The sequence below is a fragment of the Gobio gobio genome, assembly GCF_949357685.1.
Source record: "Gobio gobio genome assembly, chromosome: 6".
Classification (NCBI taxonomy): domain Eukaryota; kingdom Metazoa; phylum Chordata; class Actinopteri; order Cypriniformes; family Gobionidae; genus Gobio; species Gobio gobio.
In genome coordinates, this window is record NC_137102.1 from 46,269,121 (window position 1) to 46,292,723 (window position 23,603).

General features: G+C 40.1%; 1 protein-coding gene across 2 annotated transcripts in view; it reads right to left on the bottom strand.

Annotated features, from left to right (window-relative positions):
- Window positions 1-7,548: 7,548 nt before the first annotated feature.
- adcy8 (adenylate cyclase 8 (brain)) overlaps window positions 7,549-23,603 on the bottom strand; it is a gene marked incomplete at its 5' end in the record, with an annotated part of 72,836 nt that continues 56,781 nt past the window's right edge. For both annotated transcript variants that reach the window (XM_079818843.1, XM_079818842.1), the window contains 5 exons: window positions 7,549-8,187; window positions 11,038-11,152; window positions 11,303-11,395; window positions 16,019-16,165; window positions 20,369-20,527. In XM_079818843.1, coding sequence (XP_079674969.1) covers window positions 7,700-8,187; window positions 11,038-11,152; window positions 11,303-11,395; window positions 16,019-16,165; window positions 20,369-20,527 — 1,002 coding nt within the window. In that variant the 3' untranslated portion in view covers window positions 7,549-7,699. The remainder of the gene's footprint in view (window positions 8,188-11,037; window positions 11,153-11,302; window positions 11,396-16,018; window positions 16,166-20,368; window positions 20,528-23,603) is intronic.

Genomic DNA, 23,603 nt, shown 5'->3' on the forward strand with positions numbered 1-23,603 from the left:
AGTAAGAACCAATGAGGTTCATTCTTTTGTTACGCAACACATTTGAGCTTCCGTGAGAACCAATGAGGTTCATTCTTTTGTTGCGCAGCATGTTTAAGCTTCCATAAGAACCAATGAGGTTAATTCTTTTGATACGCAACACATTTGAGCTTCCGTGAGAACCAATGAGGTTCATTCTTTTGTTACGCAACACATTTGAGCTTCCGTGAAAACCAATAAGGTTCATTCTCATGTTACGCAGCAAGTTTGAGCTTCCGCAAGAACCAATAAGGTTCATTCTCGTGTTACGCAGCACGTTTGAGCTTCCGTGAGAACCAATGAGGTTCATTCTCGTGTTACGCAGCACGTTTGAGCTTCCGCGAGAACCAATGAAGTTCATTCTTTTGTTGCGCAGCACGTTTGAGCTTCTGTAAGAACCAATGAGGTTCATTCTTTTGTTACGCAACACATTTGAGCTTCCGCAAGAACCAATGAGGTTTGTTCTTTTGTTACGCAACACATTTGAGCTTCTGTGAAAACCAATAAGGTTCATTCTCGTGTTACGCAGCACGTTTGAGCTTACGCAAGAACCAATAAGGTTCATTCTCGTGTTACGCAGCACGTTTGAGGTTCCGTGAGAACAAATGAGGTTCATTCTCATGTTATGCAGCACATTTGAGCTTCCGCGAGAACCAATAAGGTTCATTCTTGTGTTACGCAGCACGTTTGAGCTTCCGCGAGAACCAATGATGTTCATTCTCATGTGTTACGCAGCAAGTTTGAGCTTCCACAAGAACCAATGAGGTTCATTCTCATGTGTTACGCAGCACGTTTGTGCTTCCACAAGAACCAATGAGGTTCATTCTTTTGTTGCGCAGCACGTTTGAGCTTCTGTAAGAACCAATGAGGTTCATTCTTTTGTTACGCAGCACATTTAAGCTTCCATGAGAACCAATGAGGTTCATTCTTTTGATACGGAACACATTTGAGCTTCCGTGAGAACCAATGAGGTTTATTCTTTTGTTACGCAACATATTGGAGCTTCCGTGAGAACCAATGAGGTTCATTCTTTTGTTACGCAACACATTTGAGCTTCCGTGAGAACCAATAAGGTTCATTCTTGTGTTACGCAGCATGTTTGAGCTTCCGCAAGAACCAATGAGGTTCATTCTCGTGTTATGCAGCACATTTGAGCTTCCGCGAGAACCAAGAAGGTTAATTTTCGTGTTACGTAGCACGTTTGAGCTTCCGTGAGAACCAATGAGGTTCATTCTCATGTGTTACGCAGCATGTTTGAGCTTCCGCGAGAACCAATGAGGTTCATTCTCCTGTGTTACGTAGCACGTTTGAGCTTCAACAAGAACCAATGAGGTTCATTCTCATGTGTTACGCGGCACGTTTGTGCTTCCACAAGAACCAATGAGGTTAATTCTTTTGTTGCGCAGCACGTTTGTGCTTCCGTAAGAACCAATGAGGTTCATTCTTTTGTTACGCAACACATTTGAGCTTCCGTGAGAACCAATGAGGTTCATTCTTTTAATGCGCAGCACGTTTGAGCTTCCGCGAGAACCAATGATGTTCATTCTCATGTGTTACGCAGCAAGTTTGAGCTTCCACAAGAACCAATGAGGTTCATTCTCATGTGTTACGCAGCACGTTTGTGCTTCCACAAGAACCAATGAGGTTCATTCTTTTGTTGCGCAGCACGTTTGAGCTTCTGTAAGAACCAATGAGGTTCATTCTTTTGTTACGCAGCACATTTAAGCTTCCATGAGAACCAATGAGGTTCATTCTTTTGATACGGAACACATTTGAGCTTCCGTGAGAACCAATGAGGTTTATTCTTTTGTTACGCAACATATTGGAGCTTCCGTGAGAACCAATGAGGTTCATTCTTTTGTTACGCAACACATTTGAGCTTCCGTGAGAACCAATAAGGTTCATTCTTGTGTTACGCAGCATGTTTGAGCTTCCGCAAGAACCAATAAGGTTCATTCTCGTGTTACGCAGCACGTTTGAGCTTCCGTGAGAACCAATGAGGTTCATTCTCGTGTTATGCAGCACATTTGAGCTTCCGCGAGAACCAAGAAGGTTAATTTTCGTGTTACGTAGCACGTTTGAGCTTCCGTGAGAACCAATGAGGTTCATTCTCATGTGTTACGCAGCACGTTTGAGCTTCCGCGAGAACCAATGAGGTTCATTCTCCTGTGTTACGTAGCACGTTTGAGCTTCAACAAGAACCAATGAGGTTCATTCTCATGTGTTACGCGGCACGTTTGTGCTTCCACAAGAACCAATGAGGTTAATTCTTTTGTTGCGCAGCACGTTTGTGCTTCCGTAAGAACCAATGAGGTTCATTCTTTTGTTACGCAACACATTTGAGCTTCCGTGAGAACCAATGAGGTTCATTCTTTTAATGCGCAGCACGTTTGAGCTTCCGTAAGAACCAATGAGGTTAATTCTTTTGTTAAGCAACACATTTGAGCTTCCGTGAGAACCAATGAGGTTCATTCTTTTGATACGCAACACATTTGAGCTTCCGTGAGAACCAATGAGGTTCATTCTTTTGTTACGCAACACATTTGAGCTTCCGCGAGAACCAATGAGGTTCATTCTTTTGTTACGCAACACATTTGAGCTTCCGCAAGAACCAATGAGGTTCGTTCTTTTGTTACGCAACACATTTGAGCTTCAGTGAGAACCAATGAGGTTCATTCTTTTGTTGCGCAGCACGTTTGATCTTCCATGAGAACCAATGAGGTTCATTCTCGTGTTACGCAGGACGTTTTAGCTTCCACAAGAACCAATGAGGTTCATTCTTTTGTTACGCAACACATTTGAGCTTCCGTGAGAACCAATGAGGTTCATTCTTTTGTTGCGCAGTACATTTGAGCTTCCGTAAGAACCAATGAGGTTCATTCTTTTGTTACTTAACACATTTGAGCTTCCGTGAGAACCAATGAGGTTCATTCTTTTGATACGCAACACATTTGAGCTTCCATGAGAACCAATGAGGTTCATTCTTTTGTTACGCAACACATTTGAGCTTCCGCGAGAACCAATGAGGTTCATTGTTTAGTTACGCAACACATTTGAGCTTCCGTGAGAACCAATGAGGTTCATTCTTTTGTTACGCAACACATTTGAGCTTCCGTAAGAACCAATGAGGTTCGTTCTTTTGTTACGCAACACATTTGAGCTTCCGTGAGAACCAATGAGGTTCATTCTTTTGTTGCGCAGCACGTTTTAGCTTCCGTGAGAACCAATGAGGTTCATTCTTTCGTTACGCAACACATTTGAGCTTCCGCAAGAACCAATAAGGTTAATTCTCGTGTTACGCAGCACGTTTGAGCTTCCGTGGGAACCAATAAGGTTCATTCTTTTGTTACGCAACACATTTGAGCTTCCGCGAGAACCAATAAGGTTCATTCTTTTGTTACGCAACACATTTGAGCGTCCGCGAGAACCAATGAGGTTCATTCTTTTGTTACGCAACACATTTGAGCTTCCGTGAGAACCAATGAGGTTCATTCTCGTGTTACGCAGCACGTTTGAGCTTCCGTGAGAACCAATGAGGTTCATTCTCGTGTAACGCAGCACATTTGAGCTTCTGTGAGAACCAATAAGGTTCATTCTCGTGTTACGCAGCACGTTTGAGCTTCCGTGAGAACCAATGAGATTTGTTCTCACGTTTTTATTTAGCTTCTGTTTATGTTCGCTGATCAATGTTTATATATGAATAAAAGACTAAATTAAATCTGTCTCTTTAGATTTAGAATATTTGGACCAAACCGCTCAATTCATTTGGATCAGTTTTACGATCTCTTTATTAACTTTTTGAAGCATCAAAGGGGTAGGTACGTAGCTGTCAATCGAGGAACAGAAAGCTCTCAGATTTCATCAAAAAGATCTTCATTTGTGTTCCGAAGATAACAGAAAGTCTTATGGGTTTGGAACAGCCTTATAAACCACTTGTCTTACATGGATTACTTTGCATACAGATGAACGAGATGAATATGAGTAAATGATGACAGAATTTTGTGTTATTCCAATAACGGCCCTATGGAATTGATTTGACAAACAGTTTTCTGTCCTGTGATGACGCATTTTGAGCAGGACGTCACAATCGTGAGCAATTCGGTAGCTGGTTGCAGGTGGCCTTAAAATATAATGATAATCTCCTGAAAAATCAGCAGGACAGTTATGATGAACACCTTATCTACATTAAACATATCCTGTCAGCGGCCCATTCTAACAGTATTTAAATATTCATAAGGCTTCATGCATAATGCAGTACCTGAGTGGTGATCCAGTCTGCTGAGAGGCCGATGGGAAATCAGCTCCTCCCTCCTCCTATCACAGGAAACATGATAATGGATTCTGAATTTATGATTAAGAATGCCATAAAGAATGATCAATATGGACTGCCATCTGCTGGAATACACACACACATATCCAAAACAGCTGCACATTGGCGGGGGTGGGGGTCTCACTGTTGTTGCCAAGCAACAGCAGATACACCATTCTCAGAATTGTGATTGTATGGGAGCAATGAGAGAAAGAGTTGCACATAAAATGGCTATTTCTGTGTAAAATTGTGTTTATGGTTCCAAATTGTTTTAATTATGCTTTAGTTGTCAGGTAACAACTGAATGGTAGGTTGTGACAACTTACCCCATATATATATATACAGCATGCATCTAAACAGAAATCGACTGTACCAAAAACAAACAAACAACAACAAAAACACTGATATTTACTGAAAGTAAAAAGTGTGATATCTGTCCCCTCTAAACTTCCCTTATACATATCATTTTGAAATAATAACGTTGATAAAAAAATTCTCTACAAACATGTTATGTGTCAACTACCCGTGCGTGAGCATCCAATGCTGAGAAAAAAATCTGCAAACTGTTCACAGATGGCTTGTCAAGTAACAAACACATCCTCATTCCACACACACACACACACGCACGCACGCACACACACACACACACACACACACACCCTACAGTGCCACAGCTGAGGTAGTATTTGTGCCAGTTTTCAGGCATTTTAACTCTTTGATCTTTGAACAATCATTTCATACCCCCTTCTCTCTCCCTCTCCCTCCATTTTTTTATTTCCCCTCTCTCACATACCACTTTGTCACTCTCAACATCAAAGCTTTGCAATGTTCACTATGGCAACTGCCTCCATTCAATTTTATTCGTCAGTTTAAAAAAAAAACAGCCGAGAATAACATCCTAGAGTGCGACAGGAGTGATGTGGTTATTGGCCCCGCCCACCCGTCAGAAATACAGTCGAAAGAAGCATGTCCGACTGACAAGACGATGATCTGTTTCCACCCACGTAAGAGAGTGGGAAGAAGAAGAAAAAATGAGAAAAGATTAATAAATCCCTGATGAAATATTATGTGAATAATTAAAACCGTATATAAAATAAATTCTGATTTACTATTTAATTAAAAACACATGAACTACAATTAATTATTTACTAATATTAAGAGATAAATCACAGTAGACACATGCACACGCATTCGTTTGATCTGACCCTAACTTAATATTCAGTCAACATCGCCCTCTGCAGGACAGACCTGCACTTTCACCTGATAATTTACCAGAGCTGATTTAGACAGGTGATCCACAAATAATACCGCTGAAAATAAAATGACGAGTTTTCTATATAATTTCACTATGTCCTAAGCTTGAGCCATAATAATATTACCTCAGTCTCAGTAGCCTACAACTTCATTCTTTATATGTAAAAGCATTCTGTATCTGTAATAAAATATATAGCCATGCCTATCTGTAATAGAAATCCAGGTGAGGGTGCTTGTTGAAACATACAAACGCATGAAGCAAGGAATTGGTTACAACATAGCCTACTCACCTTACTTCGACATCGGTTGCTTCAAAATTACAAAACCATAAAACAGAGCATTCAGGATCATGTAGGCTATTTAACCGTCACGTTATATCGGGGTCCTCGTGTTCAAGAGTTGTCGACGCGTAAGAAAAAAATAATGTAAACAATTCTGAATTAAACAGTTCAAATCATGTAAAAAAAATAAAATGTTAGCAGCATTAAAACTTAAAGGTTGTCAGTTACCTATTAGGCTACTTATGACAGGGCCGCCAACTTTTCAGTTTGGAGTAATTATGGGCTGCATCCGAAATTGCATACTTCCCTATAGGTTAGTAGGCGAAAAACAGTAGGCCTATGTGACAAGTATGTCAGAATTCACAGTAGGCTCTCATAAAAGAGTAGGTAAAAAGTACCCGGATGACTTCTTCCGGCGAGATTCTGAAGAGTGCATATGATGGACACTTTACTATCCCATGAGGCCACGGGAGAGGATAAATGAATGGCAGTGAAGCAACACAACTAACAGGTCACATAATGCTAACATGGCGAATGTAGTACATCCAGATAAGGCTACACATTCATACTATATAGAACATACCTTTTTAGCGGCCGTTTAAATAACTCAAAATAAGTATGAATAGGTTTTCATACACAGCTATGGACTGGAGGGATTCATAATATAACTACAGATAACTAAAGTATGTAAATTTTTCTCAAGGACAAAAAAAATCTCAAGTAACCTATTGTAAATACTGTAAACTAATGGAACCGTGTCATCTGGTACATTAATAAAACTACATGACTATAAATATTGTGTAATATTAATTCACATTACAATAATGTTAATATTAAAGCTATGATATTAATATTATAATAGCCTATAAAAAGAACATAGCCTAATGTTAACAACTGATTTGTTGGCTATACAATTAATATAAGACGGTTTTATAATGTTTTTTAAGAGTAAAAATCCCAAAATGTAATATAGTGCATATATTTAGCAATTAAATGGCTTTCCTGAGGTAAATATTACTGTTTTGTTGTCTTTCCGCGTTCGAAACACTGATTGATCGATTACATGAGACGATACATTAACAGTAAATTGTACTGTATCTTTCAACATACCCTCTGGTGTTCAGTCATGTTTATTTCGTGCTATAACTAGTAGTAAAGTTCGGTTCACATAAAGAACGCCAAAATGGTATTTATTGTTTGAATAAAATTGACAGAATTTGAAAACTGGTAGTTTGCTTCCTGCTCTGTCTTGTCTGTCAGCGCGTTGTCAGTGTGTCCTATCTGCTCCACAAGTTTTTTTCACTGCACGAGAAAATGGATGTGTAGAGTGAGAGCGTGAGAACAGTGTCAATTACTGAGAGTTGGCCGCCCTGGAACACCCTAGCAACCAGTCAGGACAGCTTAGCAACAAGGTAGAACCTCATAGAAATGCCAAGCCACCAGCTCGACCTAGCAACCTGTCTGAATGCCCTACCAAGCCCTAAGCAACCAGCTAGAATACTTTTTGAATGCATCATTAACAACAAAGCTGCACATGGAACCATTTTGGTTACGAGTGTTGCCTTAGAATTGTTAATTCATTCATTGTTCATTCTCAGAGTTAAAATCATTCGGTCATGACGTGAACGCAGCATTAGGTCAAACCATTCATGCGGCCCTTTATTAAAAGGAAGCTCAGACCTTTATAAAAAAATTAAACCCCTTTATTGTTTCTCAAATACAAAAGAAATACAAAAAGAAACACAGACAGCAAGAGAGACACTCAGTCAGCGGCAGCAGTCTGAAGTACAGCTCAGTCTTTTGGTTCAGTACGCAGTCTGTTTTCCTCGTCCAAGATCTAGGCCAGATCGTTCTTATCAGTGACCTCTGCGTGGCTGGTGTCCGAGCCGCCCGGCGCCAGCAGAGTTCTGCGGTTGTAGTGGTGGCCCTTCATGATGCCTGAGTTGTTGTTTTCATTGAGGATTTGTTTCTGTTTCTGCCGGTTGAGGGACTGGACCAGGCCGAGCACCACGGCGGCGAGCGAGTACTGGCCCGTGAGCTTCCTCGGCTGCAGGATGAGCGGGTTGGGCTGCACGCGGCCCGTCAGGAAGTGCGTGCGGATCTTGCCTTCCTGTTCACTGATGCCCTTCACGTATATCTCACCTCGGTACTCGAAGGCGAAGCCACGCTCGTTCAGGATTGCGTAGGTCTCCTCTGGGAGCTGGATCTTGCCGCTGACACCCGTACTGTCCATACGACTCGCCAGGTTGACCGTCTTCCCCCAGATATCATACTGCGGCTTTTTAGCGCCGATCACTCCAGCCACCACAGAGCCATGCGCCATACCTGAGGGAGAGAGCGAACACAGCATCAGCATCAGCCAATTCACCCTGTTGAAAAGACATGATGGTGCAAGCTGCAATGGAGCTACATTTCAGCCTTTTAATAGAGTGCAAGTTCCGGAAGTAAATATCCATTTTCATCATAAAACACAGATTTAAATAAATCTTCCATGACAGACCTATGATAGCTGAAGCTGAAGCTGTCAAGAACTCAATGATTTCAATTTATTTATTTGACTGTTTTATGTATGTTAAAGGGGTGTTGAATTGAGAAATCAACTTTCCTTTGAGCCTTTGATATATAAAAAGTTCATTGTGATATAAGAATATCCTGTAAGTTTCGGAGCTGAAAACTTCCTTGTTAGGAAGGCCCACCAGGCCCAGAAAACGAGAGATCTCAGAATATGTCGACCACTACCGAGCAATAAACATGCCGGTTCCAGCTCACGTGCATAAGACATTCCGCATTTGTTTTCTTCATTTCACCGCAGAATCGATTGTAAACTAGATACAGGTCGAGACTGGATTTGCAGACATATTGAGATTAAAACACAATGCTGTGACTTCTATATTGGATCCGACAGGAATGGTGCAACACACTTATGTGAGTAAACATGTTTTTTATATGTGACAGTATTGCATTGTTACAGATCGTTTGATATCTATTGATTACATGCCTTAGCACGCTGTCACATGCTGGATAATCCTTTATTTTAGGTGTTATTGGTTCATTCGTGATCAGACTGGGACTTGTAACGTTATGGGCCAGGGCTCGCAAAGCCCAATGTCCCGGGGCTGTGTGTTTTTCAGACGGGCTACCAAAACGTATCATCGGCCTGCCGACGGGCTATCTTAAATAGTGAAATGAAATTCCTTTCTTGCGCGCACGTGTGTGTGTGTGTGTGTGTGCGCGGTTCGCGGTTATATCCACCGATCGGGCGGACCAAGTAATAAAAAAATACCATTCCAATCAATCACGGGTGGATGAGAGATTAATCATTGTGTGTTTGTTTGATAAAGATATTTTGCGAGTCCTGTGAGCGTTTCCCCAGACGCTCAAAACAATTCCCACATGTACTGAGGGGAGCTGAAGCTCATTAAATATGCAAATCTTATCCAATCCTAGCCGTGGGCGTTTACTTCCAAGTCTTCAGTGCGGCACGCCCATTGAAACCGAGCATTTCATGAGAGAGGCTCAAAACCAAGGCAGAAAATAGCCTATTACTTATTCATTATGATGTTTTTGAATGTAAAAACTACGCGAACGTCATAAGTTGACCTCAGACAACAGTATAACATTTTTTAAAAAGCCAGTTCATGACCCCTTTAACATCTAAATCTATTTTCAGGGTATGAGTAAAATCAGCTACAAAAAAATAGGTAAATAAATAAATAATAACATATTTAGACAGAGATAAATGCTAGATAAACAGGAAAAATAATAATTTATCAGATTTTAAAATAAATGTTTTCTATTTTAATATATTTAAAAATATAATTGATTTATGTGATGGCAACGCTGAATTGATCCTTCAGAAATCATATTAATATGCTGATTTGGTGCCTGAAAAACATTTCTACATTATTATTATTATTAGATGAAAACCGTTGTGCTGCTTAATATTTTTGTTGAAACCTTGATGCATTGTTTTCAGGAATTTCGGATGAATAGAAAGTTCATAAGGACAGTATTTATTTGAAATAGAAATATCTGTACATTTCTTCACTGTCACTTTTGATCAATTTTATGCATCCTTGCTGAATAAAAGTATTAAAGGGTTAGTTCACCCCAAAAAGGTAAATAATGTCATTTATTACTCACCCTCATGCCGTTCCGCACCCGTAAGAACACAAATTAAGATATTTTTGTTGAAATACGATGGCTCAGTGTGGCCTGCATAGCTAGCAATGACATTTCCTCTCTCAAGATCCATTAAGTCCATAAAACGATGAGAATATTTTTGGTGCGCCAAAAAACTAAATAACGACTTATATAGTGATGGCCGATTTCAAAACACTGCTTCATGAAGCTTTGGAGCGTTATGAATCAGTGTGTTGAATCATGATTCGGATCGCGTGTCAAACCGCCAAACTGCTGAAATCACGTGACTTTGACGCTTCGAACCGCTGATGCATAACGCTCCGAAGCTTCATGAAGTAGTGTTTTGAAATCGGCCATTACTATATAAGTCACTATATGATTTAAATATGTTTTTAGTACATTAATGGATCTTGAGAGAGGAAAAGTCATTGCTGGCTATGCAGGCCTCACTGAGCCATCGGATTTCAACACAAATATCTTAATTTGCGTTCCGTAAATTAACAAAGGTCTTATGGGTGTGGAACGGCATGAGGGTGTGTAATAAATGACATTAATTTCAATTTTGGGTGAACTAACCCTTTAATTTCTTTCAAAATGACATTTTTGAATGTTTATGTACAGAAAGATAAATTGTAGGTGCTCTTGAGATACAGAAGTAAAACTACATTACCCATGATCCTAAAAGGATCAGTAACCATGGCAGCGGGAATAGTGACTGCCCACTCCCACAAGGCATTGCAAATTATATACTTGTACAGCTCCTTTCAACCTCAACCACTTAATATGAATATTTCATCAAAAAAAGTTTTCCCATTTTAATTAATTTGTTTATTGTAATGATGTGAATCTTCTCAGAGCTGGTCATGGCTTCATATTAAAATGTTCTGAAAATAAATGGGTAAAAAAAAAAAAAAAATCAAGGCTGATAAAAAAAAAAAAAAGTAGGCAGTCACTGTTGCGCTCCATTGTCACTTTCAAATGTGTTTAGTGTATGTGTTCAAGTAATTAGTGTTGAAATCATTTGACTCTTACCGATTCTGAGTTGGAAGTTGTTAAATGAATGTTTGTTGATCTCCTGAATGCTTTCATTCAGAGCAATGGCGAAATCTGCCAGCGCACACAGATGCCCCCATTTATCCTCACATTGCTATGGTAACACACATATATAGAAAGATTAGTGCACAAGCTAACCCTTTTTATTGATTTCAAACTACAGACACTGCTGATAAGAAGACATCAGGTAATATGTTTTAGCATGAGTGAGTGTAGGTTTGGGTAGGGGTGTGTGTTTTCATACTTGTTTCTCAGGAGACAGTCCTGACACAGCCATGTACGTGCTGCCGATGGTCTTTATCTTCTCGATGTCCTGAAATCGCTCCTCCCCCAGCAGCTGGAGAGAGAGAGAATCTTTCAAATATGACAGACTACATATGTAACATTAAACTTTCATCAGCAGCTCCTGAGCACAGGTGTGATGAATCTGTGCATCTTAGATGAATCATCAATATTAAAAGTGCCCCAATTATGCTATTTTAAAGGTTGCTAATTTTGTTTTGGAGCTCTCAGAATAGGTTTACATGCATCAAAGGTAAAAAAACCAACAAAGCACTTTAATTTTCTCATAAAGAGCATCACCTCTTTTCTCATCGTGTCTGAAACGGTTCAATAAAGGATTCAGTCTCTCTAAACCCCTCTTTGCCAAAAGGCTACTCTGCTCTGATTGGTCAGATGGCCCAGTCTGTTGTGATTGTTCTACCGCTTACAGCGCATATCCAAAACGTTTCGCCTAATCCCTTATCTGAATTTCAGCTCCGGCATCTTTCTCAACACTTGTCCTAGGGATGCACTGAATCCAGATTCTTGGGGTTCGGCCGAAAAACCAAATCCACTGGTTAAGATTCTGCCGAATCCGAAACCGAATCCTACTCCCATCCTCAGTCCATTATCACAGTAAACACATTAATGTCATTATTTTAACATAAAATTCCATAGTCATCCACTGATGTTTCTTCTCCTTATGTCTCCGGGCTCCTTCAAGGACAGGTGGAGCTCATTCTCAATCACCCAACGGTCCCACTCGCTCCTCCCATGTCCCTCGCAAACCTCGCAACATACCCCATACATACCCAGTACACCACGACTACGCCTGTAAACTGTAAAATAGGCAACATTATTCCAGGAAGACTGTTCTTCCTTTGCCGTACCTGAAGTTGCTGCATTTTGGCTGCTGTCTGTAGATTCCCTCATGCACAACTCGTATTCTTTCGGATGTTTCATACGCAAATGTTTTAACAGCGGCTATTGTTTAGGGTCCTCGCCACCACAAGATAAATCGGCATTGCAAATTGAACATGTAGCTCGACTTGAATCGCCTTCTTTTGACTGAAAGTACTGCCAAACAACACGTTTTCACGAATTCCATTTTCATTTACTCACAGCCTGCATTCGAACAGTCCACTTAAGCCACGTTTCCACCGCAGGAACTTACCGCAGGAACTAGGGACTTTGGGCTGGTACTTGACCGCAGGAACCAGGGTCTAAATGAAGTCCCGGGTAAATATTTCCCCCTCCGATAGTCCCTGCTCGCGAAGTAAACACTAGTAAACACCTTCCCGTAATCAATGCCGGCGTCATTACGTCGGCCAGCGTAGCGCGCATATTGCAAGCCTAGGGTTTGGTTTGGTGGAAAAAAATTCTAAGGTTCGGCAGAAACCGAACCCCGTCAAAAAGCCCAATATTCGGCCGAATCTGAAACCGAATCCTGGATTCGGTGCATCCTTAACTTGTACACAGTGATACAAACAGTAATGATGGTGTCGGTTTTACCGTATCAATCCAAGCCCGAGTCCTTATCCTTTGGAAGTGCATGCAAAACATACATTACAATTTGTCGCAGGAACTTTTTTTCCCCCAGACCTGTTGCTGTCTGTGTTTCCATCGCTGTCTAAAATACAGTGAAGATTTGACCAATTAGTCCAGTCCCGCTGGATTTCGTCCCATGCATATAAGCTTAATAAAGCCTGAACCTCGTCATTGGTCCATTTAAACTCCATCGTTGTTTCGAATAGCAAACAACTCTTACTAAACGCACCGCAACAGACTTTTAAAAATGGTGGTTGAAATAAAATGCTGCGTGGAGTCAACCAATCAGCATGTTCATCGCCCAACTTCCACCCCCGAAAGTTCCTAAACTTTGAAAAAGAATGTAGTAATGTTTGTTCGTGTGGGAAGAAGGAGGCGGGAACCGGCGAACGTTTAACAACTTTAATCAAATAATAAACACAAAATGAAAATAATCGGCGGCAGCCCCTCACGGACGACTGCCGCCTACGTACAAAACAAACATAAACAAAACACAACATAAAATTCCAGGCCTGGCCCTCTCTCGTCATCCACTGATGTCGCTCCTCCTTATGTCTCCAGGCTCCTTCAAGGACAGGTGGTGCTCATTCTCAATCACCCACCGGTCCCGCTCGCTCCTCCCATGTCCCTCGCAAACCTCGCAACATACCCCCAACACCCCTCGTAGGCTGGGGAGTACACCACGACTACGCCTAGACGAGAGAACGGGAGACGGAGACCCCAGAGCGACCGGACCAGAGAGTGAAGAGAGGGAAAAAAAAAATCTTGGTCCGTATCCCTGACACACTGCCGCTCGGTCCTCAGCCCGCTGAGAGGCTCTTCCTCGCAGTGCCATGCAATGGTACTGGACGCTCGGTGGACAGCTCGATCCTCCTCCGCCCCCTGGCAGCCGGTGGTGGCTCCTCCTGTCGAGGGCAGCCGGCAGAGAGTCCCGCGCTCCCTGCTCCTCCCCAACTTGGCGGACGGCAGCAGGCTCCGGCCCACGGCGGACGCCGGCGACTCCTCCGCTCCCTCTAGGACGGCAGCCACCCCACCTCAACCCAGGGGCACCTCTCCGTCCCACCGGATCTCTCTTCACTCGTTCCAGCATCACCGCCTCGGGCAGCCACTCGCGGTCTTCTCTCTTGCGCACTGCCTGAACTCCTCAGCACCGCGATCCCCCTCAGCAGCGAGGGCTCTTCGACAGCATGTCTCTCCTTCCTCCAGGGTTTTCACAAAGTACTACCTTGCGAGCAGGGACTTTCTGAGGGGGAAATTTTTACCCGGAACTTAATTCTGACACTGGTCCCTGCAATCCAATCGCACCAAGTACCACCCCGAAGTCCCGAGTTCCAGGGGAAAGTTCCTGCGATGGAAACGTGGCTTTTTAGGGCAGGTCAAAGTTTATGTTGTTCATGGGCAGCCAATGAAGACCATAGGTGGGCATTATGCGAATCTGTTACAAACCTACATTGGTTCAAGTAGGATGTAAGACTGTCAGGAGTTCTGCCAGGAGTCAGGACCACTATCGTCAAAGATGATTTACACATTAGCATATAGTCTGAATTGGCGGTGTGTGCAACCATGCAGCCTAGCATGGATAAGAGCAGACAAAGCAGCGATAACCCACCTTAGGGTAAACAGAACAGATCCAACATAATGTATTGCAGATATCATTAATGTCAATGTTTAATGTACAACATAATTCGGGAATTTAGTCTGATTTAAGGGGAATCAGAAGGCCAAAACCTGACTGACGAGAGGAGGAGCTGGGGATGGAGGAGGGTTATTAGCTCTGGAGAAAGCAATAGCTGCTGATAATAATGAAGGAGCTTATATATGTATGTTATGATAGACAAAGTATTCCTATAGGTAGACGTATATCAGTTGACAGTCAGCTAATGCGAGCTTGACTAACGTGACCTGCCAGAACTAACTAGGGATGCACCGGTTGACCGGCCAAAAAACGGTTTTCTTTGTATTTTTCTGCCGATTTTTCCGGAAGTGCGCCCGCGTGCACATACGCCTATATTGCAATCATGTCACTTGTGTGTTACAAACGGAAACTGGAGAACTGAGGGAAGAGACGAGATACGCTGAAGGGAATGAAGAGCCGCTTTCCTGCGCGAGCTGAAGTTGCGCGAGCTTACCTCTCCGCGCCCTGCACAAGCGTAGATAGTGAGCGTTTGTTCAGCTCAGATTCTCACGTGTTGGATTGGATGAGAACGAAACTAACTTGTGACAAAGATCCGAAATACTTATTTTTGTAGCCTAAAGAAGAACATGCATGCACTTTTGAAATGAAATACTATCAGTTCTGTAGCCTATAGGATGATCATTTTTATTTTACCTTAAAATTACATTGACTTAATTTGATTTAAAAAGCACCTGCTGTAGCATCTTAGTTTTTTTCCGTTGCACTAAACATTATTTGATTTAACATTTTGGAACAATTATATACTTTGGTTTTATTTAATTTCACTGGTAAAGACTTTTTTTCTTTACACTGAATTTAAAAACAAATGCTGATTTAAGTAACATCTTTGTTTGGATTGCAGAATATGCAGTTGTTGCCTTTAATTTCACCTTTCAGCCTTTTAATTTCCAATTCAATTTCCCGTTAATTTCAGATTGCGGACTTGTTTTCATTAGCCAAAAGCCAATTTAGCCTGTTAAATACCAAATAAACATCTTGTTCATGTATACTTTCATTCTTTTATTGTGTAAAAAAAGAAAGAAAAAAATCGGTATTGGAATCAGTCATGTAAAATCATGATCGGTGCATCACTAGAACTAACGCTACGCTTGATAATTACTGGTGACTTGTTTTAGGCAGTTCAGAATCGATTGTTTCTTTTGGGAGACAATAACTCCATTGATCGTACACTTTGTTCTTTAAAACTTTGCAGACCTTTTACATTCACAAACAGCTGTATTACACACTGCATGAATGAAAAATCATAATACAGGCACTTTAAAGGGATAGTTCACCCCAAAATGACAATTCTGTCATTAGTTACTCACTAATGATGTATGCTGTCATAGAATGGGTTTAGATCAGCATGAGCGTTAATAAATAATGCCAGAATTGTCATTTATTGGTGGACTATGTCTTTAAATATGGACTGTGTGGACTATGCCTTGTGTTTGTGTGTGATGGTAGAATTCTGACCTCATCAAAATCAGCGATGATCTCGTTGAGCAGCCGCAAACACTCCACGCCCTGATTATTCATCTCCGTCTGCGAGTAAAAATCAGCAAAGCCTGGAATGGAGGCGAACATCACTCCCACTGTGTCATATGACTGCGAGTAGAGCTCCTACGGATGGAGACCACACATTAGAAACCTCCTCACTGGAATGAAGTCAACATCAGACACCTTTGGTTCAATTTGACACATGTAAATATATAGAGAAATGTGGGTCCAATGAACTTCAGAACAACAATACAGTGAATGTGGTATGTGCATAATGTGTTGACCACTAGAGGGCAGTGTTGCTTTACAACTAACACACTTGATTACCTCACAAGTGGGAGTCAGAACAGATGCATCTGATAAGGCTGATATCTGATAAATGCCAATACAACACATACAACATACAAAAAAAACATGGTTTATATATATATAATATATTATATAATATTATTAATTATAGTATGCAATACAGTATGTTAATATATTATATGAACAATGTTATATTCTATTAATTCTATTATGACATAATATAATATGTAAGAATAAATATATAAAAATATTTTTTATATATATAATGAATCATCTTTAAAAAAAACAAGTGTACTGACAAAACAATGTTGCAATGGCAAATAACGTTTTTTTTCCTGCATGTGTACAATAAATATAATAAACACACTTGATTAATTCATAATGTATTTGACAAGCAGGGTCATTATATTTAACTCAAATTAAAACCATAAAAACATTTTCGTTACTTCAAATAAAATAAAAGTTAACTGAGATAAAATAAAATCTAAATTTGTTTTTAATTTATTTCAATTCAGCTAATTGCCAAGACAACATTTTCATTTAGTTTAACTTGTACTAAAATATCCAACTAAAACTGAAATAAAAATTAATAAAAAACATATACCCATATTTACAAAAAACTAAAATGACAAAACACACAGCAAAATTAAAACGAAAGCTAAAATTAAAATGGAAAATTGAAAAATTATTTCAAAATATTAATTAAAAAGTTTAACGTGCTAAAATAAACTAAAACAGAAATATATTAATAAAAACTATATAGACATATATAAACATATATAAAAACTAAAATGAATGAAAAATGTCAAAATGATTTCAAAATATTACTTAAAAAGTTTAACGTGCTAAAATAAACTAAAACAGAAATACATTAGTAAAAACTATATAGACATATATAAACATATATAAAAACTAACATTTATGAAAAATGTCAAAATGATTTCAAAATATTAATTAAAAAAATCTCAATTATACTAAAATAACACTGCTGACAAGCTTTTTATATATATAATGCAAATACAAAAGGAAAAAAAATGATTTTTTGCATGTAATATAATATATAATATTATTAATTATAGTATGTAATGAATATGTTAATATAATTAATATAATATAATACTTTTTATATAGAATTAATCATCTTAAAAACAAATAAGTTTACAAAAAAAAAAAGTGTTGCAATGACAAAACATTGCTCTGCATGTGTAAAATAATTATGAAACATAACGGTGTGAATGGTCCCTAAAGGGCCCTAAAAATCATGGCTTACACACACTTCCCATATACACACGGTTATGAACAGACCTCATACGCACTACATAATATATCACAACATATGCATCTACCACACTTTTCAAATTAAGTGTGCAGATTCATTCGGACTAATTACGTACTATGTTTGAGGTCTAATGTGTGCAAATCACAATGCCACTGCTCTAACTCTGCTGTTCAAAGAGGGAGCATGAGGTTAAACTCTCTCCATACACCCTAAACATTCAGCATCGCACTGATACGCCCTGCTGACGCATGATGTCATCACTGCATCTCAGTACTGTTGAGCGATCGTACGTGTAAAAAGTCAATGACTGTTGAAGACAAGTGTAGAAAACAGGTAATAATACACGTAATAAGTGTTAGTCACCGAATCAAATTACTGCAGTGCCCTTCAAGAGTGGCAGGTTTTGCGAGCAAGAATGCGTACGTGTGCGTGTGTGAGGGAGAGGATCATTTTCTCATCTTAATAATAGCAGAGAGTGGCGTAAATTATGGTTCACACACACTTTTAACGTCACCAGTTAAATCATGCCTCAATACTCCACCTGATTATGAATTAATGGGATAATTAAAGCAACTCAATACACTCACCCACACACACACACAGGCTTAATGGATGCATTTTTTATCCGTGAGTTATACAGCTCCATTATTTAGCCTCCCTATTGTCTGATTGACTGACAGCGGAACATTACAGAAATAAACAGAGGAGTCACATCAGGAGAAGAGAGCACACACACACACACACACACACACACACACACACACACACACACACACACACACACACACACACACACACACACACACACACACACACACACACAGACTGCCTTTACAAACTTAAAGGAAAGAGCAAAAAAAAAAAGAAACTAGCCAAAAAGATATATAGGCACATAAAACATGGCTGCCACAAGATAAACAATCTATGTTGCAAGCACAACAAAATTAACCAGAACCAGAAGCTTTTCCATATGGGAGACAAATTGAATTATGCTGTCTACTAAGATACCGGGCAACACTGCATACATCCTTCACGGACGAGGAAATCGAAATTAAATAAAAAAATGTATCCAAGTTCAATGTAATTTGGGCAATTTAAACTACCATTCAAAAGTTTGGATTGTTCAAAATATTTGGAATGTTTTTGCAAGAAGTCTCAAAAATACAGTAAAAAGAGTAATATTGTGAAATGTTATTGCAACATAAAAGTTTCAATTTTAATCATGGGCGTCGGAACCATTGTATGTGGGTGGGACAAGACCCACCCACTTTTTAAGACCAATGATATTGGACCCACTCCCTTTTATTGTCTCTAATTCAGCACATCTGTTTAAATCATAGACTGTAAAAAAATATGGACGTAGTGTCCGTGACGTCACCCATAGGATTCTGATGAGCAGTTTTGAAGCGTAAAGTATGGACGAGCTGGCCGTTGCCATCTTGGCAGCGCGTCATTGCGCGTCACTCCCGGATAACAGAAAATGGGCAAAAAGGCGGGACGAGGGCGGAGCTAAAGTGACGCGATGACTAACAGACAGAAGATAAATGGCTATCCACCGGTCACTTGAAGTGGCCACTCCCTTAATTATGCATAACTTTAATGCTTAATATAATGTAAACGAATGAGTTATAAAAAAATTCACCCCCCTCACAGTCATCACGAAGGGCAAAATTAGCCGTATAGACCAATACCACAATTTATACCAGGCTGTAAACATGTTTTATTCTGCTGTAAATTTGGGCATTTTAACATGGGGCTCAATGAGATTCTGCTCCCTTCTGGAGTCTGTCCCTAGTGGCCAGTCGATGAATTGCAGTATATGTCACTTCTGTATTGGCTTCAAGAGAAACTGCGGGAGTTTGCCGCTTAGTTTAAACACTTATAAAACTGTCTGTTTAAAACTGATAAAACATTTATTATTAAACACTTTAGACGCTTTTTCACTTTTCTAATATTTTCTTCATTTTTATTGAAAAGAAATGCCTTTACAATCTGATATTTGATGGGAAAAGGGAGTAGAGCGAGTTCGGCAAAAGGTGGATTCGAACCTCTAATCGATTTGCTTCAAAACATGATGCCATGCGTCTTACCCCTAACATTATTGCCGTTGTAAAAGATTTTGTTTTCCGTAATTTGTCCGGCCCAAACAGACGTTTAGTAAACAAGGTGATATATTTGAACTTCATGTAAATGGCATCTACTCCAGTAAACAGTTTCTGGGAGAGGACCCACCCACATTTTTTTTTGCTTCCGACGCCCATGATTTTAATATATTTTAAAATGTCAATTATTCCTGTGATGTCAAAGCTGGATTTTCAGCATCATTACTCCAGTCTTCAGTGTCACATGATCCTTCGGAAATTATTCTAAAACACGTCTTCTCATTATCATCGATGCTTTTATTTTTGCGGAAACCATACTTTTTCAAAAAAATGGATGAATAGAACTTAGTATTAAAATAATGAATAGCATTTATTTAAAATAGAAATCCAGTGTAAGATTATAAATGTTTTTACTGTTAATTTTGATCAATTTGTGTACATTTCTTTATTGGTTTTGACTTCTGCAGCTGCAAATGCTTACAAAAAGTTGACTGTCATGCCAATAAAGCCCAACAAAGAACAAAGAGACTGGCAGTGATTCATCCTCTCCTCACATGTTCTTGCTGTCTAAGTGCTGCCATGTTTTTCCTGTCAGACTAAAGAAGTGAGACACCCAGATCCATTCTGTCTCTCTACCTCATTGTCTCTGTCTTTCTCCAGGAAGTGGCGTGCGACATGGCTGGGGAGAATGTTCCGGAGCATGTTCTCATTGTGTTCACGCAGCTCCCGCATCTCATTTATCTCTTCCTTCGCCTGTACACGCCATAGGAAGTCCAGACGAGCAGTATACTCCAGCTGAGAGACAGAGAATAAAGCTAGTCAGACAAAGCATAAAAGCATCACAAGATACATTAAATCAACAAAAGTGTTATAGTCCTATACAGTTATTGTATAAAGCATTCATCAGTCTCACACAGGCCTTGGCAGAGAAGACCAGCTGTACAGGTCAGAAAGAAGCTCAGTATCTACCCATATCTTCTGCTGGAGACATAGCCATTATGTTATGTGTCTGAAAAGGTTAGTTCACCCAAAAATGAAATTAGCCCATGATTTACTTCCCCCTCAAGTTATCCTAGGTGTATATGACATTCTTCTTTCGGACAAATATAATCAGAGTTATATTAAAAAATGTCCTGGCTCTTCCAAGCTTTATAATGGCAGTGAATGGTCGTTTCTGTTTTAAAGTCCACAAAAGTGCATCTATCCATCATAAAAGTGTTCCATACGGCTCCGGGGGGTTAATAAAGGCCTTTTTAAAAAAATGTTTAAAAATTAAAACTAGTTATTTTAGTTTTTAAAGTTTTAAATATGGATATTTTAATTACACAAACGCATCGCTTCAGAAGGCCTTTATTAACCCCCTGGAGCCGTGTGGAGCACTTTTATGATGGATACATGCACTTTTATGTACTTCAAACAGCCATTCACTGCCTTTATAAAGCTTGAAAGACCCAGGACATTTTTTTTTATATAACTCTGATTGTATTTGTCTGAAAGAAGAATGTCATATACACCTAGGATGACTTGATGGTGAGTAAATCATGGTCTAATTTTCACTTTTGGATGAACTATCCCTTTAAGAACTAGTATGACCCTTCCTTTTTGGTATCAAAGTAGACCAATCTATGTTTTTATTTAACTGACTTCTGAACTGTTTAAAGGTCCCATGGCATGAAATTTTCATTTTATGAGGTATTTCAACATTAATATGAGTTCCCCTAGCCTGAATATTGTCCCCAAGTGGATAGAAATGTTGATCGGTGTAAAACCGAGTTCTGGCTGTCTTTCTCTGCCTTTGAGAAAATGACAGGCCAGACTAGCCAATCCAGAAGTCTCCTGGTTTGACGTCCAAGCAGGAACGGTTTCCTCCCTTTCCTCCGCCCAGAGAATCTGGCACACCCATGCAAACGCTCGAGAGATCATGGGTTGTGAACGAGTGAATGCTGGCAGTTTCTCAGTGTTTGGATGTACAAATGAAAACAGAAGTCTTTTTTCAGTTCCTTCTGATCTGTGATCAGTGATTTCTTATGTGTAGCTAATTATTTATTATTCGTGCACACACTGCGGCTTCTCTCTCTCCCGACAGAACGGTGTTTTCGTGTTTTCTATCTTGTGAGTCAGTGTTTTTGTACGTCCTTGTCGCGTCTATCTGTTCTTAAATGTGCATACAGTCGGGAGTTTCTGCTTAACATCGGCAGAGCCACATCTTTAGAGATAAACCTCACGCACGCCGAAGCTCGGCCTTCAACATCCCCGACCCCCAGTACTGCATCTGGCCCACAGCGGAGGCACCAAACGCGGCACGAGATTAAGCAGAAGGGGGGTTAGCGTGAGCATATCCGGGCTAGCCAGCTTTCCCCACAATAAACTGGATTACATTCGATTACTGCTGTTGTGTCTTTGTTTGCGCTGTGTAAGTTACTCAATGCGCGTCACTGACGCTTTTCATATGATTGGAACATATCTAGAAATAATGCTTTAATCAAACTTACTAACTCGTTCATCTCGCTGTAATGGTACATTGCATGTGTTACAAAGTTGGTAGAATAATGATGAAGACGGACTCGGCGTGACTGGGACTCGTGTTTATTCAGAACTCTCAGATACAAACACAATAAACTCGCGCTGACAGACAGCGCTCTCACAACTCAGTAGTTACTATAAATAACTTTGTTAGCAATCGCTCCATCTCCGTGATGTCCGGTTCGCGAACGAATCATTCTTTTGAATCGGTTCTTTTTAGTGAACTGAACCAGTTCACCAAATCGGACTGAATCGTTCTAAACGGTTCGCGTCTCGAGTCAGCGCTGATCCATAATTTACTAAAGTTACTAACTTTCTGACATGAGTGACAGCCCCTCCGACTAGAAATAGACTAATAACCTGAAGTATATTCTAGTAACTACAACAGTTCACCCTGAACTGAGACATGCTGAGAGAACTGATGAGAAGTGAACTCAGGTCCATCCGTCTCTCTGGCAGCAGCTCGTGCGTCGTAGACCTCGTTAAACCACGCCCCCTCCGCTCATTTCAAATGCAAAGATGTCAGCCAATCACAACAGTGGGCGTTTTTACTGAAGTCTCACAGCAGACACGCCTCTTGAAACAGGGCAGTCAGCCACAGGGCAAACAGCAGTATAGACAAAATGCCTTTTATTTTTAAATTATGACATTTTATGATGTAAAAATCATACTAACAATATAAGTACACCTCAGGAAACACTATAAAATAATAGAAAAATGCCATGCCATGGGACCTTTAAAGCTGCACTATGTAACTTTTCCGTCCACTAGAGGTCGCCTATTCAAAACAATGGCGTAGTTTGATGACGGCAAGTTTGAGCGCAGAATCTTGGGACATGTGGTCTTCAACTCACAGCCGGTGGAAAAGAATCGGGATAGGGCAGAAATCATGTTCATGGATGTGATTATTAACATTACTGTAGTATGAAGCAGAAGCAGGAGCGATTGTTAATAAGAAGAGCGCAACACAAGCCTCGCAAGCAGCGGGACCTTTATTATGGCATAGTCGCCGGCGGGACTTTTATTATGCCACAGTCGCCGGCACCATTTCCACTTTTCCGGTCATGAGTATGAGGTAACGCAGCTCTGTTTATCATATTATATACATCTGAGTGTGTTGAAAATGATGTTATGACGTTACTCTGTGCGTTCGCTCAGCGGCTGCTATGACACTTGTTGCACACTGTAGTAAGAGTAAAGCGTTTCTGCAAAATAAAACCGGAAACCGAGGGAAACCAGATATGACGCCATTGACAGGCGACTCCCTCACACGTCCCGGTTCCTTGGTTAAAATAGCAAATTTCTCACGATTTATAAATAGTTGGGAAGTGTTTTTTGGATATTTTAC